Here is a 20,609-nt window from a genome sequence, read left to right as displayed (position 1 = left end):
ATCTTTCATTTTTAATCCCCAACAAATTTGCTATTAGGCCAAAATCTCAGTTTCATTTTGTTTTTCAAACTTCCCTTAGTTCTTTCCCCACTGACGAAAAAGCTAGCGTAATATTTTTAAAAACAAAAAATAGTAAACTGTAAAATTTGGGACAGACCTGTGTTGCCTTCTTTCTAATCCATAAGCATGAAAACAAGAACAGTAATTGTTCCTTTATTTTTTCAAGTAAATCCCATTACACTGTGAGTTAGGTAAAATCTTCATATTGGGATTTTATAAAATTAGGTAAATATTATTAAGATGACCAGTTTCATGGTGCAAAAGAGAGGGGCATCCACTTGTGCATAAATATTTTAAATGTCTTAAAATTATTTTCCTAAGTTTTTTCATATATACTCAAGATCACTAAAGTAAAGAATTTCATGAAATCATTGATTTAAAGTAATTTCCCTCAAATCTAGGTCAAATTGCCAATGTAATGTAATTGGGAAAACATTGGTTATACTGCTGTTGGCAATTTGTGAACCTAGATGAATATTCAAATTCAGGAAGCTGAATTGTTTTTTTACTACCCAAATTTCTCTTCCAAAACCATGAAATGTATAGTTCTAAACTCTAAGACTTTGGGTTTCATTATTAAATTCATTAAAGACTCTAAGACTTTGGGTTTCATTATTAAATTCATGCTATGAACAAATTTTTTAATTTTTAAGCCACCTAAGGCAGGAGAGGGTTGTTTTTTGTTTTGTTTTGTTTTGTTTTTTAATTGCTGTTTTGGTTTGGTTTGACTTTTTTTGGTAAAACTAGCTAGTTCTTCACCACCATTTCCATTTAGATGTTATAAAAATCTGTTGAAACATTTGATGAGAACAATTTGAACTACGCATCTGAACTGCTTTGTTCATTATAAATCTCTTGTTTCTATCCACACACTAGCTCCACTCTAGATTGGAAGGGCTTAAAGATGAACTCTGGAGGAATAGAGGCTACGACTTAAGAGTAACTATTACTGATCAAAGGAGCTGCTTTCCATTCGCAAACATTGCTTTGCGCTATGGGTTTGGGCTCCTTCTGTTTCTGCATCTTGTTGAAGAATTTCTTGACTTCCATTTGACTTCTTTGAACTCTGTTTTTGTCTTTCAACATCTTCCCCCTTTTTTTTCCTTCTCTCTCCCAGATTTTTCTCACTCTATTAGCTTTCTCTTGTGTTTCTTGAACGGCTTTTTAAAATGTAGTTTCTCTCTTTATTAAGCTTATCTATTAATTTGTCTTTTAGTGTTTGTTTCTTTTCTCCTTTAAGGCTGTAGTGGTATAGTTACACCTATCTTCATTCCATGGTATGCAAACTTGCTTGTTTATTTTGCAGCAAGTTCATTAGTGATTCTTACCCTCTTGGTATGAATTTTCAATAAGAAATAGCAGAACATTTTGCATTTACATAATGTCCCCTTCTATAAGCTTATACTTTCTTTCCTATTGTCTAGACTTACTTCCCCAAACTTCTCTTTCTTCTTTTTCTTTTCCTCACTCTCCTATATTCCTCCTGTATTTTTGTTTCAAGTAGTCATTAATTTCCTTTCCCATTTGGCCCAGAATTGTTTTTTAATAAAACTTCTGAGTAAAAGAATATAAGAATATTATTTCCAGATTAGCTTCTTCTAGTATATTTAAAACTAATTAATCTGGGCCAAAAGAGAATAACTTTAACATCTGGAATTATTTTTCCCTTTTTTTCCCCTTTTTTGGTGTGTGTGTGTGTGTGTGTGTGTGTGTGTGTGTTTCTTGTGTGTATGTTTGTGATTTTTTTTTTATTGTTGTTTCTTTAAACATTAACAATTGTTCTTTTCAGGGAAGGACAACCATAACCCACCTTAAGTTGCAACATTCCTTTCATAAGTTGTTTCATTACAATAGTAGATTGTGTTAAGCAATAGAAATTAATTTGTTGTGTGTATGTGTATATATATATATATATATATATATATACATATATATATATATATGCATTTGGGGCAAGCTGCTGTGGAGTGGGAAGAAGAGGTATGCAGTTTAAGCACAATTTCCTCTGATATTAACAAATGTTAGTGCCATCTAACTGCTCTTGACTTAAATACTTTTGTAATATTTAAAATAATGTTCACTTTGACCTGAACTATTTGAATAAAAGCGTAAGGGTTTCTGACTGATAAACTCTATAAACACCTAAGAACTAGTAAATAAATGAATTCAATTTTATTGATTTCTAACAAAGGCATCTTTCATTGTCCATATTATATTTATAACCCATTATTTTAATCAGTAAACAAAAGTCATTGGAATCACATAAATATTGTACATGAAGATTTGTTTTGCCCTTACCAACATGTATAACTAAAAGTTACCAAAACAAAGTATTTTATTACAACTTTATTACTTGAATTTCATTATTAGTCTAGTCAAGAGCTATCACAGTGCCTTAGGATTAGGGGTCCGTATTCATAGCTGTATGTAACATTTCTTTCCATATACTAATTTCAATACACATCCATAAAAAATTGCCTTTGGTTTTGCCTCTGTCCCATTTATAATATTTTACCCCCAACTTTTTTCTAGAAGTCTGCTCTTTCTTTACAGTAAGAAAAATATTTTTAAAATATAGAACAAATATAATTTTACTAATATTACATCTGCAATATATTAAGCCTTTGCTCCTAAACCTCAGGAGCTTGCCCATTAAGTATGCATACGTATCTGGCTATCTATGTTATGAGCCCTAAATTACTGAGTTTATGCTCTCTCTGCAGGTCCAGTCCAGGTGCAGCAGCAAGGAGAACATTCTCAGAGCCAGTAAGTATGTCATCATTTCAGATGGACTACTGAATTAAGAGTTTGTAGTTCAACAGGAAGGAGAGCTAAAAATATTTTGGTGAAGAAACAAAAAGCAATTGGGGACAGTTTATATAAAGTATATAAATGTTAGGACTTTCATCTCCTAAAAATATTAGTATCAATATATTTGTGAATGTTTCCCTCATTCCAGTTGTTTCTAGAAGCTGATAACAGAATTTTGATATCACTTCCGGTTAGGATAGTAATAAGTTCCTTGATAATTCTATGGTGACAACCCTCTTTAATTGCCGCACTGCCAAAAATTATTTGAAAACAGACTTAACTGAAAATAATAATAGAAATCCACTTTAAGAATCTAACTTAAAAAAAAGTAAATGACTCCTAAGACGAGTCATAATCATTTTGTAAATTCAAATTCCTGAAAAATCCTACCTTCATAAGCAGCATGTTTTAGAACATAGAGCCATGAACAAGGATAAAGAAACCTTAATTTTTTTGTTTGATCACTAATACCATTAACTCAAAGTCATCTAACTTTGTATATTATTCATTTTTCTATCCTATAAAAAAGGAACTGTAAATAGCTTTCCTTACCTGTATCCTTGAAACGATATAACATTGAAGATTGTGCCCTAAAAGTTTTAGTATCCTAAGAGAAAAAGCACTATATAAATGCTAATAATTTAGTATTGTTCTCTGTCACTTAAAATTAGTGACATCATCCTGTCTTCTCTGTGATCTTTATCAAGAGAAGAAGTATAGGGGGACCATAACTAAATGGGTATATCTGATACTTACACTACTGAGAATTTTAGTAAATAGAATGATTTATATTTCCAGTAAAATGTCTATTATTTAATAATCACAAAAGTAATAGGAGAACTTCAAATAGATAAAAATTTGTGTTTTATTTTATTTACTGTAAATTTTTTCTATTTCTGTGTTTTGAATCTGCGTGTTAGTTGAAACCCTTGAGTTGGTAGGCAAGCACACTGCAATTTTTGCCCAGCACCTTTGTATTAGAGTTGTTTAAAAATAAATTCAGACGTGTTTAACTATACCACTGTAAGTTTCCACAATATTTAACAGATATGTGAATCTGAGAGAGGCTCTTTAATATAAGAGCTGCAGTGTTCTATAATCCCTACTAAGACTTAAGGTTGAGAAACCTGAGGGAAGTGTTGATAGAATATTCACTAAAATAAAACAATACAGATAAATGAACTTTAAAAATGACATTTTATGGTTATTATTGTATGATTTCCATTTATTGTTGATCCTGAGATGATGATGGGTCATTGATAGTGATTATGATAATCAGAAACAAAAATAATTTCTTACTGCCAAGAGATTTCTTTGAATCCTCTTACATCTTTATCATGGATCTTTATGTTTTTAGAACTGTTATTTCAGTTACGTTCCTGCTGGCTTGTAGACTATTAATCACTTTGGATATCACCATAGTCCAGGTTTTCCTGATCATGTTTTCTTAGGATAAAATAGTCATGTACATGGTCCATATAGCCATTTAGATCTTTGTAGAGAGCCCATCCAACATTGTAGCCTCTCCATAAGATTAAGGTTGTTCCTTTCAACACCACTTTAGTAACTCATATTCATGCCCATAGCTACACCCAGGACTCTTTCCTCACCGTGAGCTAGCTATTCTACCTCTGAACTTAACTTCAATATCTCTTTACCTAGTTAGTCTACTTTAATTGCCCTTAGTTTCTTCCTTTGCCATGACTATTAATACTGCAGTCATATAGACCCTATTAGCAGTTCCTTGCTCTCTCAGTGCTATATGTTCTGCCCCTATTCTTTTGGACCCTGTCCCCCCACTGTATAAATTATCCATTTCTCTTATTTTCCTAAAAAATTCTTTTTTTTCTTTTCAAACATGTTTTATTTTATAATGATACATAACCAAATTCTTATAGAAGAGTCAAATAAGGGCAGCCCGGGTGGCTCAGCGGCTTAGTGCTGCCTTCAGCCCTAGGCCTGATCCTGGGGTCCCCAGATTCGAGCCCCACATCAAGCTCCCTGCATGGAGCCTGCTTCTCCCTCTGCCTGTGTCTCTGTCTCTCTCTCTCTCTCTCTCTCTCTGTCTCTCATGAATAAATAAATCTAAAAAAAAAAGTCAAATAATATAGAAATACAGAGACTAAGTATAAATTTCCTCTTTATCTGCCCATCTCACATTATCACTCTTCCCACTATATGCAACCATTATTTTCAGTTTAGTCTGTGCTGCCACAGACCTTTTTTCGCATGCATCTCTAAAATATACATATATATATATATATATATATATATATATATATATATATACCATTTTTGTTTGTCTCAAATTCTTATTTAAATTCTAGTTAGTTAACATATAGAGTAACATTGGTTTCAGGAGTAGAATTTAGCAATTCATCAGTTACTTGTAACACCCAGTGCTCATCACAAGTAGTGTCCTCCTTAATACTCATCATCCATTTAACCTGAACCCCACCCATCTCCCCTCCATCAACCTTCAGTATGTACTTTTCTACTTAAGAGTTTCTTCTGATTTGTCTCCCTCTCTTCCCTGCCTTCCCCTATGTTTCTCTGTTTTGTTTCTTAAATCCCACAAGTGAAATCATATGTTAATTTGTCCCTCACTGACTGACTTGTTTCATTTAGCATAATATACTCTAGCTCAGTCTACGTCATTGCAAAGGCAAGAGTTCATTCTTTTTGATGGCTGAGTAATATCCCATTGTGTGTGTGTATTATATAATATATATATATATAATATATATTCTAGTGTGTGTGTGTGTGTGTGTGTGTGTACACCACATCTTCTTTATCCATTCATCAGTCAATGGACATTTGGTCTTTTTCCATAATTTGGCTATTACAGATAATGCTGCTATAAACATTGGGGTGCACGTGTCCCTTTGAATCAGTATTTTTGTATCCTTTGATTAAATACCTAGTAATGCAATCTCTGGGTTGTAGTATAATTCTATTTTTAACTTTTTGAGGAACCCCCAACTGTTTTCCAGAGTGGCTGTACCAGTTTGTATTCCCATCAACAGTGAAAGACGGTTCTCCTTTTTCCACATTCTTGATAACATCTCTTGTTTCTTGTGTTGTTCATTCTAGCCATTCAGACAGGTTTGAAGTGATGGCAGTTTTTATTTGTATTTCCCTGATGATGAGTAATGTTGAGCTAGGAAAACTCTTAGATATCCTTCAAGACTCAGTTCAAGTGTGAGCTCCTCTGTGACATGTCCTCAGAATTCTCCCTAGGCAATGTCCCAAAACTAATTCTTCTTGTATACCCATTCTGTCACTTCTACCTTAATCATTTTTTCATTTATTTACTGAATTACCTATTCTCAAGGAAAACATTTCCAAAATGTAGCCAAGGTAAAGAAAATTGTACAAGCATACCTCAAAGATACTGCAGATTTGGTCCCAGACGATCACAATAAAGTGAATATCACAATAAAGTGAGTCAAAATGTATTTTTTGTTGTTTTCCAGTGCATATAAAAGTTGTGTTTATACTATACTGTAGTCTAGTAAATGTATAATAGCTTTATGTTTAAAAAACAATGTATAAACCTTAATTTAAAGATACTTGATTGCTAAAAAATGCTAACTATCCTCTGAGCTTTCAGTGAGTCACTGATCACAGATCACTGTAACAAATATAGTAAGGATGAAAAAGTTTGAAATATTGAAATAATTACCAAAATGTAATACAGAGACATGACATAAGCAAATGCTATTGGAAAGATGGTGCCAATAGACTCGGTCAATACAGGGTTGCTATATACACTCAATTTGTGTTAAAGAAAAAAAAAACAGTATCTGCAAAGCAAAATAAAGGTAAATGCAATAAAACAAGGTATGCCTGTAATTAACTCCTTTTTTAGCATAAATAGAAATATGTCAAACAAAACATTGATAGATCCTAGAGAAAGGAAAAGAATTATAACCTCTAAGATTTAGAACTTGAAGTTTGTCTAGAATTGTCCAAGGAGGAGTTAACTTTGGTAATGTTTCCTAAGTAAAAGATAACTTTCCTTTTGCTCCTCAAAAAAATGATCCAAACAACCTGTGATAATAAGCCTGAGTTTATTCTTCCTGTCATCTTTTAGGTAGCCAACCCAATTCAGACTTGATAGGGGTGTCCCCACACACACTACACCAAGCAATTCTCAGACACCAGCAGAATGTCCAAGAATTCAACTCAATTCTGACACTATCTACCCAGAAATAGCATCAGAGTCCAGAGTTTAAAGATTCAGTCCTACAAAATAGTAGGACTGAATTTTTGTCCTATTCAGTCCTACAAATGGAATATACTAGATATTCCATCCATATTCCACTTCAGATACCAGTCACAAGCCCCAGGCTGCTACTTGTGCTTCTGACCAACCAGCTACAGGTTGGAGGTTCCAGCAACCTCCACCTTAGGTTCCATTAATCTTCTAAAGTGGCGGGGATCCCTGGGTGGCGCAGCAGTTTAGTGCCTGCCTTTGGCCCAGGGTGCAATCCTGGAGACCCGAGATCAAATCCCACATCGGGCTCCCGGTGCATGGAGCCTGCTTCTCCCTCTGCCTGTGTCTCTGCCTCTCTCTCTCTCTCTCTCTCTCTCTCTCTCTCTCTCTATCATAAAAAAAATTTTAAAAAAAATCTTCTAGAGTGGCTTACAGAATTCAGGGAAACACTTTTGTTTAGCAGTTTCTTAAAAGATATGATAACAGATACAAATTAACAGCCAGATGAAGAGAAACATAGGGCAGAGCCCAAACAGAGGAGCTTCTGCCCTTGGGGAGCTTGGGGCTTGGTGCGGTGGCATGTGGAAGCTGTCTGGTTCCCTAAGCATGGAAGCTCTCCATAAAAGAAGGGCCAAAAAGCTCTTCTTGGTTCTTTAATGGAGACTTCATTACATAGTTATGATTGACTAAGTCATTGACAACTTGCTGATTCAACCTGCAATCCCTCTCCCCTCCCCAGAGGTTGGGGGATGGGACTGAAAGTTCCAACCTCATGTAATTACATGGTTGGTCCTTCTGGCAAACAATCCTGTGCCTTTAGGTGGGGTCCACGAATCACCACCATTAATAATAAGATACTCATTTCATCTAAAGTCTCTGAGGTATTTTTTTAGGAACTGTGGATAAAAACCAAATATATCTGAGAAATATATTTTATTAAATGATCAAATATATATTTCTTAGAAAATTTTTTATCACATATGGTATAGGAGAATACCACTTCAGTAAAGTCAAAGTTTCAACTAAAACTTTCTCAGAAAGGGAAAGACAAACTCAGGATATTCATGAGATTTTGAAGTTTGATTTAGAGCAGATCTTTTAACATAGAGCTTGATTAAAATTAAATAGGGATCATTATATAATCATCGGCACACAAGGCAAGGAATTCTGAGAGTCTTGATGTGTAAATTGTCTTTAGATACTTTAAAAAGTTTCTAGAATAAGTAATAAAAGTCTTGTAGGGGAGGGTTTTCTGGAATAGTAAAAGTTATGTTAATAGAGACTGTACAATAGTAATGTTATGCTAGTAAAGACAGTAGGTTGTATGGTTATAGATAATTTCAGGCATCAAGGTTCTCCTTGGGGTCAGTCTTCAGCCTGACATCTGAAGGTGTAATCATTCAGTCAACACAGACTTTCATTAAGGAATCACAATAGTAAATCAGTTATCTAAAGAAATTGTTTCAGTCTTCATAAGTGTCATGTTTTCCTGTATTTGTTGTTGTTGGATGATCATTTATTGAGCCATATGATGAGACAGCAACTATATAGTAGGACTTAGGCGATCATATATTTGAACCATGCTATATAAATGTAAGAATTATGATCAAAGTCTGTAGTCCTTTTTCTCAGCCAGGAGGTAAAAATTAAGCCAAAACCAACTGTACACCCGGCAAAGTAGACAACCTTAGGAGATATGAAAAAAAATCTTAGGAACAAACAACCTACCAAGACTGAATCAAGAAATAGAAGATCTGACCACACTGATTACTAGTGAAGAGACTGAATCATTAATCAGAAATCTCCCATCAAAGAAAAGCCAGGAACAGATGGTGTCACTGGTTAATTTTACCAAACCTTTAAAGAAAAATTTATGCCAATCCTTCTCAAACCCTTCCAGAAATTTGAAGAAAAGGAGACACTCCCAAACTCATTTTACATGTCCAGCATTACTATAATACCAAAGCCAGGAAAAGATGCTAGAAGAAAAGAAAACTATAGGCCAGTATCCCTGATGAATATAAATGCAGAAATTCTCAGTAAAAGGGATGCTTGGGTGGCTTAGTGGTTGCGCATCTGCCTTTGGCTTAGGGCATGATCCCAAGTCCTGGGATCAGGTCCCGCATTAGGCTCCCTACAGGGAGTCTGCTTTTCCCTCTGTGTATGTCTCTGCCTCTCTCTGTGTATCTCTCATGAATAAATAAATAAAATCTTAACCAAAAAAAAAAAGAAATTCTCAATAACATACTAGCATATTGAATTTGGCAGCACATTAAAAGAATCATTCACTATAATCAAGTGGGATCTATCCCTGGAATGCAAGGATAGTTCAATACGCATAAATAAAATATGTTTTAATAGAAAAAAAGAACCATAATCTCAATAGACACAGAAAAAGCATTTGACAAAATTCAACATCCATTCATGATTTAAAACAAAATCTCTGAATAAATTAGGTATAGAAGGAACTTACCTCAACATAATAAAGGTCATATGACAGGCCCACAGCTAAATCATACTCAGTCATAAAAGATTGAAAATTTTTCCTCTAAGATCAGAATAAGACAAGGGTGCCCACTCTCACCATTCTTATTCAACATAGTACTGGAAGTCCTAACCAGAACAATCAGGCAAGAAAAAGAAATAAAAAGCATCAGAATTAGAAAAGAAGAAATAAAATTGTCTTTATTTGCAGATGACAAGATTTTTATTTAGAAATCCTAGACTCCACCAAAACCTGTTAGAACTGGGACACCTGGGTGGCTCAGCGGTTTAGCGCCTACCTTTGGCCCAGGGCATGATCCTGGGACTCCAGGATCCTGAGTCCCAGGATCAAGTCCTGCATTGGGCTCCCTGCATGGAGCCTGCTTCTCCCTTTGCCTATGTCTCTGCCTCTCTGTGTGTGTGTGTGTGTGTGTGTGTGTGTGTCTATCATGAATAAATAAATAACTGTAAAAAAATTGTTAGAACTAATCAATGAACTTAGTAAAATTGTTAAGATACAAAATTAACTCAGTAGCCTTCCTAAATAATAATAAAAAAAAATTACCTGAAAAGAAAAAATAATCCCATTTATACTAGCATCAAAAACAAAAAAAAAAAAATACTTAGGAATAAATTTAGTCAAAATAAATCTTCACCAAGGAGGTGAAAGATCTCTATACTGAGAATTATAATATATTGTTCAAATTGAAGAAGATATAAATAAATGGAAACATATCCCATGGTTTTAGATTGGGAGAACTAATATTAATAAAATATATTACCCATAGTGATCTATAGATTCAGTGCAATCCCTATCAAGATTCCAGGGTAATTTTTTACAGAGTAAAAAATAAAATCCTAATATGTATAGGGAACCACAAAAGACCCCAAATAACCAAAGCTATCCTGAGAAAGAAGAACAAAGAAGGAGGTATCACTTCCTGATTTCAAGCTGTATTAGAACGCTATCGTAATCCAAACAGTGTAGTACTAACTACCATTAAAACAGACACATAGACCAGTGAAACAGAAACAAGAGTCCAGAAATAAACCCATGCATATATACTCCATTACTATTTGACAATGGGGTCAAGAATACTCAAATGGAGAAAAGTCTTTTGAGAGGAATGGTGCTGTGAAATTGAATATTCACATGTGAAAAGAATGAAACTTGACACCTGTCTTATAGCACTTACAAAAATTAATTCCAAATGGATTAAAGACTTAATATTTAAGACCTGAAACCATGAAACTCCAAGAAGAAAACATAGGAAAAAAGCTCCTTTAAATGGTCTTGATGGGATCCCTGGGTGGTGCAGCGGTTTGGCGCCTGCCTTTGGCCCAGGGCGCGATCCTGGAGACCCGGGATCGAATCCCACGTCAGGCTCCCGGTGCATGGAGCCTGCTTCTCCCTCTGCCTGTGTCTCTGCCTCTCTCTCTCTCTGTGTGTGTGACTATCATAAATAAATAAAAAAATAAATAAATAAATAAAATAAATAAATAAATGGTCTTGGCAATAATTTTTTTGGATATGCCACTTAAGGAAAAATCAAAAAATTTTTAAATGGGACATCAAACTATAAATGTAGTTTATAAACTACATTATAAACACAGCAAAAGAAACTATCAATAAAATGAAAAGACAACATATGGAATCAGAAAAAAAATTGCAAGCTGTATATCTGATAAGGAGTTAACATTCAAAATATATAAAGAATTTATGCAACTCAATGCAAAATAATAATACAGTTTTTAAAATGGGCAGAAGACCTGAATAAACACAAATGGCCAACAGGTACATGAAAAGGCACTCAACATTTAGTAATTTAAGGAAAAACATTCAAGACTGTTCATGCCTGTTAGAATGGTTATCATCAAAAAGATAAGACATAACAAATGCTGGAGAGGATGTGGAGGAAAGGGAACTCTTGTATAATGTTGGTAGGATTGTAAATGGGTACAACCACTATCAATAAACAGTATGGAGGATTTTTACTCTTAAATCAAAACCCACTCTTCCTACTTTTTAAAAAATTCAGTTAACCAACAGTCTTTTTTCTGAGAATGAAACAGATGGGCTAAAATGGACTGTGGGTGATGATGGGGAGTTTATTGAAGACAGACATCAGTGTACTAAGATAACAAGTTCCTGTCCAGTTTGCAGGTAGCCAGCAAGCTTTTGTACCACAAATGCAGTACCAGTCATTGAAGGGCACCAAAATGCCCCTGTGTCTTAGCAAATATGTTATAACATTTTGGAGCTACTTGCCAAATGTAAATTGGTGCCAACAATAAAACGTAAAGTATTGAGATTATTTGTAGATCTAAAACAAAAGAGATATATATAGTGCCTTACTTCTAGGATGTATAAAAGTGAGGCAGCCTCCAAATAATACATCCTAGTTCTTTTGCAAGTTGTATTTCTGTTAAAGTTTGGTTACAAAAGCTAGTTCCCACCCAAAAATTCCTGAGAACCTTCTCTTCTAGGTATGATCTACAGGGAGTTTTGGATTTCCATCTATCTAACCTAGTATATAGTTTTTCATCTGAAGAAGTCACCTAATAGTTGAGTCCAGTTACCCAGGAAAGCAACAGATTCATTTATAAGGACATGGAACAAAAAAAAAAAAAAAATTTGGGTGGCTACCCTAAGAAAAATGTATATAAAACTAGTTTGTATGCTTTAGCTAGTGCACAAGTAAATAGTAGCTGGTTACTATACACATACCAATGAATAATGAAGGAAGCAAAGAGCAATATTAAGAATACAGCAATATAGATGACACAGTTAAAAGTACCCTTAAACTGGGGAGGGGGTGTTTGGGGAGGGTAGGAATAACAACAAAAATAACCAAAGAACACACATTAAAACATGGTAATCAGTTGTCTTGTTCTGTGGATCTTAGGTAGAAGGTCTCTGCATTTCATGTGATCAGAGGTCTTTTGGGTGAAAGATATCTCTTTGAGAGGACTGCTTCTAGGGGGTTCCTAAAAACACCCCGGCTTAAGATCTTCCATAAATTCAAGAATGGATTATTCCTCTTCAAAACATGAATAGAAGGATCAAACCTTTGGAGTTCTATTCCCTTTGCTCATTGCTAACAATACCTTATAAGGTCCTTTCCAGTGGGGTCCCAGAGCTGTCTTTCTCTGATGTCTCATAAAAAAGACCATGTCCCTGGGTTTTAGGTCATGCAAGTGTTGTTTAGAAGGGTATTGAGGAAAAGCAGCTCATACTTATTTATGAGACTTGGTGGATAGCAAGAATAATTCCAGCAATATTTAACTCTATCTGCTTGCAAGTGTAGAATTTAGAATCAAAGTGATATTCCTAGATGTATGGTCGGGCCTGTTATTAATTTATGGGGGAGAGCTGACAAACCTCAGAAAGACTTGATCTCATTGGCGTTAAGGATAATACCTGAGACCATGGAAGTTCAAGAGTTTCTTAAGAGTTTAATTTTCAAATTATATTTGTTCTCTCTACCTTTCCTTAAGAGTGGGGGTAAGACTAACAAAATTGTTTAGTAAGTGGTGGAGCTTTATAAAACTCTTTTAGTAAGAGGCCCAGAATAATGGATGCCTCCATAACTAGAGAGGTCAGTATTCCCCAGGCTGGGAACACAAAACCAAGAAAATTTTGCTACTGTTAGAGTTGTAGCTCTTTGTCAAGAAAAGGCTTCAGATCTCAAGAACAAGCATAGAATGACCAAGACATAATACAAAACCCCCTATAGAGAGTAATGTTATATGATCCATTTGAAGATGTTTAAGGGGGCCCTGAGGTTTGGGCTTTGTCCATGTTCTACCCTTAGTTTTTATCAGAATTATGTTGGTGACAGATGAAATATAGTAAAACTTTCCCATCAATATTAATTATGTACATTGGTAAATTTGTTCTTTCCTGGTGGGTAATTTCATATAAAATTTTTACAAGATCTGGGCAACCCAGGTGGCTCAGCGGTTTAGCGCTGCCTTCAGTACAGGGCGTGATCTTGGAGACCGGGGATCCAGTCCCACATCGGGCTCCCTGCATGGAGCCTGCTTCTGCCTCTCTCTCTCTCTCTCTCTCTCTCTCTCTCTCTCTCTCGAATAAATAAATAAAATATTTAAAAATAATAAAATAAAATTTGTACAAGATCCCATTTGAGGCCTTTCAGTGTTACTAAATAGTCAACAGTCAGTTTACATTCAGAATTCTCCCAGCACCTCTTTTCTGGCTCTAAGGCTGATTGTTGGCATTCTGTAATAGAGACTTTGAAATCTATTTGCTTTTAAACCAAAGACTTGGTCCCTTGGGGTATTCTAAGGGCTATAATTTTAGTAAAGGCTATTGGTCTGGCATGATTAACAAAGCATTTTCTTTAGCCTCAATATTATCTCCTTTTGCTTGAGCTCCTATTTTATAGTAGCCACTTCTTCAAGAAGCATTAGAGCACTTAAAAGATCTATACATTGCTAACCGTTCTTAATTGGGATTCTTGCTGAGGTCAAAAACGCCATCTTGTTTCCAAAGCATTTCAAAATCATGGAATAACCCAAAAGCGTATCTACTATTAGTGCATATTTTAATCCTCTTATCTATAGCTAACTAAAACTAAAACCTATATTGTGCTCATAAGAGTTCTGCCACCTGGGCAGATCATATTCTAGGGATGAAGTTTTATGATAATAAATAAGGTGGGAAGTTAATTGAAGAGCTAATTTTAATTTACAAAAGCCCTGTTCATGTTTAGTACCCAAGGAAGAGTTTCAGTTTCCAAAAACTTGTTTAAGTCTTATCTTGGCATGGCAATTTTGGAAAAGTTGAGAATTTACTGCCTGCAATAAGTCAGTGAGACTAAGGAATCTTTAATTATCTCTTAGATACTGTCATGGGAAAGTTTTTTAAAAGTCCATACTATGTCAGGAGTAGGAAATTTACTTCCTTGAGATAAAGCATATTCTAGGTAATGACCTAATAGACAAAATTGTAACTTCTCTTTGGGAACTTTATTCTCTTTGAGTTAAAACAGTTTAAGTAGACAGATGGAATCAGTCTTAGAGTTCACTCCACCTTTAAAGCACAACAAAAAGGGATCCCTGGGTGGCTCAGCAGTTTGGCGCCTGCCTTTGGCCCAGGGCATGATCCTGGAGTCCCGGGATCGAATCCCACATCGGGCTCCTGGTGCATGGAGCCTGCTTCTCCCTCTGCCTGTGTCTCTGCCTCTCTCTCTCTCTCTCTATGCCTATCATGAATAAATAAATAAATAAATCTTTAAAAAAAAATAAAAAATAAAACACAACAAAAAATTATCCACATATTGAATAAGAGTAGAATCCCAAGGAAATCTAGTCCTTTAGGTCCCGGTTGAGTACTTGTGAACAGTAGGGGAGTGTTTCAGGAAACCCCTGGAACTTAACAGTCCAGGTATATTGTTGATTTTCTTAGGAGAAGACGAATATTGACTATTTTGACCTAAAAGGTTATTAAAGAAAACACAACATAAATCTACACCATTAAATATTATATAGCCTCAGGAGACAGTGAAGATAAAGAAGGTTTGGGAATTGGTACTATATGAAAGTGGGATATGACTGTTTGATTAAAGGCCTGATGTACTGAACAAATCCATATCTCCACCCACTGGGCTTTTTGATGTGAAGAATAGAAATGGTATAAGCATAAATACAACATGGGCACTTGGGTGGCCCAGTCAGTTGGGTGTCCAACTCTTGGTTTTGGCTCAGGTCAAAACCAAGAGTTTATTATTTTGAGGTCATGGGATCTGGCCCCTCACAAGGTTCTGCACTGAGCAAAGAGTCTGCATGGGGTTGTTCCTAAGGCCACTTTGCCAAATATATTTATTGGGGCCTATGTCCATCCTTTTCCATATGAATTGTCCCTTTACAGAGATATAACCAAAAAAAAAAAAAGAAAAGAAAAGAAAAGACAAATACAGAGAAGACAGTAATGCTGTTGGGAATAAGACACATTTCCACCAAGGATAAAAGCTTTTTCTTTAAAAAAAAAAAAAGATTTTATTTATTTATTAGAGACACAAAGAGAGAGAGAGAGAGGCAAAGACACAGAGGGAGAAGCAGGCTCCATGCAGGGAGCCCGACGTGGGACTCGATCCCGGGTCTCCAGGATCACGCCCTGGGCTGAAGGTGGCGCTAAACTGCTAAGCCATCAGGGCTGCCCTAAAAGCTTTTTCATATCTGATCCAATTATCAAAAAGGTCCTAAAAAAGCTTTATTATTCTTAGAAGACAAACTTAGCAATTGGAGAGCTCAAAGAAAAATCAAGAGTTCAAGCTAATGTTAGACTTACTTGTTTCATTATAGTAATTAGAGACACTCCTATTCCCCAAAGCAGGAGTCTCAGGGCCTCAGAGAAGCTTGCTGTTATCAAATCAAGGGTCTTGGGCTTTGCTGAGAAGACGTCAGTCTTGACTTTAGATCTCCCTATGGCCTTTGTGATTGTTGAACGCTGGCTCCCCACAAATAGAAGTTTTCATTGTAGAGGAGAGCTCTGCCTTAACAGAGTCTTGGTAGCATTTCAATGTGAGTTCAACATTGGGGTATTTATACTTTGAAGCTAGGTTTAAGTTTAGTTTTTCATTGTGGTAGTGTGATGAAAATTGGGTAAAATCATGATAAAATAGTTTAGGATTGGTGCACAAAGCAAACCAAGGATTTGTGTGTGTGTGTGTGTGTGTGTGTGTGTGTGTGTGTGTGTGTGTGTTTTGGCCTTATTCTATGAATAATATTTGCATATAAGCAAAATTAAAACCTGAGCAAAGCTCAAGTTAAACCAAGGGCCAGGGCTAACTACAGGAACTCCTGCAGGGATCCCCAGGAATAAAGACATGTTAGAATTGTGATTTGGGGATCCCTGGGTGGCACAGCAGTTTGGCGCCTGCCTTTGGCCCAGGGCGCGATCCTGGAGACCCGGGATCGAATCCCACATCGGGCTCCCGGTGCATGGAGCCTGCTTCTCCCTCTGCCTATGTCTCTGCCTCTCTCTCTCTCTCTCTCTCTCTCTCTCTGTGACTATCATAAGTAAATAAGAATTTAAAAAAAAAAGAATTGTGATTTGAACACATTGATTTTGGGGGTATTTGCTCATTTAGCTACAATCTTCAGGCATTAGCATGCATACCCAGAAAGTAGAGAAGGATTATGTTAGCAACAACTAGGCAGAGATAAGGAGCTATATTTTTCAGAGAAACAAGTCATTCCAAATCAAATGACTGAAGCAGTTCATTTCATTTCATTCTTATTCAAATTTCACTGGAGTCAGATATGAAGTATCATCTTCTATTCTAAGAATGAAGTCTCCAGGTAGTATTTCAGATACTATCTAAACTAACTGTCCTAGGAATACCCGGTATACAATTTCTGTAATAAGTTTCTCTGGTTTCTGGAACATAAAATGAATTATTGTGGCTGCCAAAGCCCACGCAGAGCCAGTCAATCTTTTTAAATTGAGGTGAAATTCACATAAAGCATTTTAAAGTAAATAATTTGGTGGTATTTAATACATTTATAATGTTGTGTAACCACCACCTCTATGTAGTTCCAAAACATTTTCATCACCCCTAAAGAAAATCACATACCCTTTAAGCAATTACTGCCCACTGCCCCCAGCTCCTGGCAACTACCAATCTGCTTTCTTTCTCCAAAGATTTGTCTATTTGGGATGTGTTTTATAAATGGAATCATACAATTCCATGTATATATAATATGTGATGATTTTGTCTAGCTGCTTTTACTTAGCTCCATATGGTAGTATGTATCAATATTTAATTCCTTCTTATGGCCGCATAATATTCCTGTATGTATATATATATTTTGTTTATGTATTGGTCAGTGGATGAACATTTGGATGTTTTATCTTTTGGCTATTGTGAATAGTGCTGCTTTGAACATACCTGTACATGTATTTGAGTACCTGTTTTCAGTTCTACTGAGTATTTATAGGAGGTAGAATTGCTTGTCATATGATTATTCTATGTTCAACTTTCTGAAAAACTGCCAAACTATTTTCCCCAGTGGCTAAGCCATTCTATATTCTCTAAAGCAGTATCCAAGGATCCCAATTTTTCTACATGCTTGCCAAAACTGGATTTTTTTTTTGCTAACAACCATTCTAGTAGAGGGGAAGTGCTATCTCTTTGTGATTTTGATTTGCATTTCCCTAATGAGTAATGAGGTGGAGCATCTTTTAATACGCTTTTTGGCATTTGTATATCTTCCTTGGAGAAATGCCTATTCAAGTTCTTTGCCCAATTTCTAATTGGTTGGTTTGTCTTTTTGCTGTTAATTGTAAAAGTTCTTCCTATATTCTGGGTACTAGACCCTCATCAGATATATTATTTGCAAATATTTTCTCCCATTCTCTAGGTTGTCTTTTTACTTTCTTGATAATGTCCTTTGCACAGTTTTTAGTTTTAGTGAAATTCAACTTACGTAAGTTTTCTTTTGTTGCTTATGCTCTTGGTTTCCTATCTAAGAAATCATTGCCAAATCCAAGGTCATGATGCTTTACTCCTATATTTTCTTTTAAGAGTTATATGATTTTAGCTATTATATTTAGGTCATTAATTCATTTTGAGTTAATTATTTTGTATATAGTGTGTGAGGTAAAGAGCCAACTTCATTCTTTTTCTTGTAGATATCCAGTTGTCCCAGTGCCATATATTGAAAAGACTGTTCCTTCCCCATTGAATGGTATTGACACTCATGTCAAAAATCAATTTACTATAAATATATTGATTTATATATAAATTCTATTCCATTGATCTATATTTTTATCCTTACACTAGTACTACATGGTTTCGATTACTGTAGTTTTGTAGCAACTTTTGAAATTGGGAAGTGAGGGTCCTCCAACTTTGTTCTTTTTCAATAGTATTTTAACTCTTGAGGTTTTTCCACATGAATCTGATTGGCTTTTTCATTTCTGAAAAAAAAATGGAAAAGAAAAAAGCCATCAGGATTTTGATAGGTATAACCATGAATCTATTGATTTCTTTGGGTAGTATTGTCATCTTAACAATATTGTCTTCCTTTAGATGTTAATGTGAGGCTCACATTTATATTTCAGGTATTTGCACACTTTCACAATGAAGTAGGCTATGACATGTAAGTATGTGGTAGAGATTCCACTCCCAATCACAAAGTAATCTGTATCCTTCATCTCTGGAGGAATTTTTATTACACAGATATCTTTTGCATTTTCTTGCCGCAGAAGTGAAACCTGCATACCCTCACGTCACCGCTGCCCCTTCTCCTACTTCTCCATCCAAGCCGCAGGACCAGGCAGGCCAGGCCGCTTGCCAGTCCTGCAGTAGGCCAGTTCCCCACAGCCAGAAGTACAGAGGCCAGCGTGACTCACTCTCTGGGAAAGGCCTCTCGGTACTCCAGCAGGACTCAAGCCACCTTTAATGATGCAAAGATTTTAGGGTGAGGGCTTAAAAAGGTCTTGGTATGTAGGCTATCTTTTATGCCATTTAAAAGCTAATGGGTCTTTCAGGAAGTTTTTAGAATGAATAATAAAAGTTTTATCTTCCCAGGGAAGGGTTTTCTGGATTAATGAAGTTGTGTTGTTGAAGAAATAGAATAGTAGGGATCCCTGGGTGGCGCAGCGGTTTAGCGCCTGCCTTTGGCCCAGGGCGCAATCCTGGAGACCCGGGATCGAATCCCACGTCGGGCTCCCGGTGCATGGAGCCTGCTTCTCCCTCTGCCTGTGTCTCTGCCTCTCTCTCTCTCTCTCTGTGTGTGTGACTATCATAAATAAATAAAAAATTTAAAAAAAAAAAAGAAAAAAGAAATAGAATAGTAAAGTCTTTTCAATTCTGACCATAATGTAATAGCAAACAGTAGTTATCTAGTCAGAAATATCACTAGAATGAAAATAATTTATCTGCAACCTAATTTGGTGCCTAAAAGAAGGCATCCTTCTTTATTTAACTATGTGTAAAATTATATGCTAATTTCTGGAGATTCTTATTTGAACAAGCTATAAAATAAGTAAAATAGAGGCTTCAGGGTTTGGGATATATAAAAGCAGAATTGACTTTCTTCTTTGAATGAATTAAGAGATTTTACTACTTTAACAGCAATAAACTGGAATGATTCAGATGAGACACTATTCAAGTAAGGAATTTCCCATGGCTGACAAAACTGATTCAACATTGCTTTCCTTTCCAAACAACTCTTTTCCAGATTGTTTTGCCACTTCTCAAAGACTATAACATTTATCCTGGGTCTCTAATGGATTTTTAATTTTAAAATTTTATCTTATGGATATGTTTACTTGAAGACATTACTATTTTATTGGAGACACTTGTTACATAATAGAACAGGGTTCGATGGGATGCAAATGAGATAAATATCATTCACTAAAATTCTTACCAGAACGATTAAGTGAAAATTTTTAGGTACTTAGTTTATCTGCAGCTCCTAACTTTCTATGAGACTTGGTTTTTTCTACTTCATGTGTAAAAGTTTTCTAGTCTTACTCTAATTGACTGAACTTCATGATTTTTATGGTTCCTCCTGCTACACTTAATACTCAAGCAATGGTTTCAGAAGTTAAATTTAATTTAAAATTATTATATAATGAATGATTTTCTATTAATCCACTTATCACATACTTTTAATACCCATACATAAATTTCAGATATTCCATTTTTGCCATCATCATTTAATCATAGTGGTCTTAAATATCTCTAAGAAATCTGTCCATCACTCCACTCACCATCAAGTTCGCTAAATATTACCTGTAATAATAGATATGTCCAAAAAAAACCTTAGTTTTTAAAATATTATAGGTCTCAAATGTTAATTCTAATTTAAGGAAGCACTAAGACAATTTTCAGCAAGTAAGATTTGTGATGTAATAAGCTTATACTCTCTAAATTGATGTGCTATTCAAATTCAAGCTTATACGTAAAGCAGAGCAAGTGGTCACTTTTTGAAAATATTTTAAGGTATGGTGAAAAATCTGCAGGTCTCAAACACATTTCCACTGGCTTATCTTGTAAAA

General features: G+C 35.3%; 1 protein-coding gene across 5 annotated transcripts in view; it reads left to right on the top strand.

Moving 5' to 3' along the window:
• Positions 1-20,609, top strand: part of GPHN (gephyrin) — a 636,471-nt gene that overhangs the window by 484,042 nt on the left and 131,820 nt on the right. For all 5 annotated transcript variants that reach the window (XM_055303645.1, XM_055303644.1, XM_055303642.1 and 2 more), the window contains one exon: positions 2,784-2,826. In XM_055303645.1, the coding sequence (XP_055159620.1) occupies positions 2,784-2,826 (43 nt within the window). The remainder of the gene's footprint in view (positions 1-2,783; positions 2,827-20,609) is intronic.

The sequence above is a fragment of the Nyctereutes procyonoides genome, unplaced genomic scaffold, assembly GCF_905146905.1.
Source record: "Nyctereutes procyonoides isolate TBG_1078 unplaced genomic scaffold, NYPRO_anot_genome, whole genome shotgun sequence".
In the NCBI taxonomy this organism is placed as follows: Eukaryota; Metazoa; Chordata; class Mammalia; order Carnivora; family Canidae; genus Nyctereutes; species Nyctereutes procyonoides.
The sequence above is the reverse complement of the archived record's forward strand: the minus strand, read 5'-3'. Positions and strand labels throughout refer to the sequence as shown.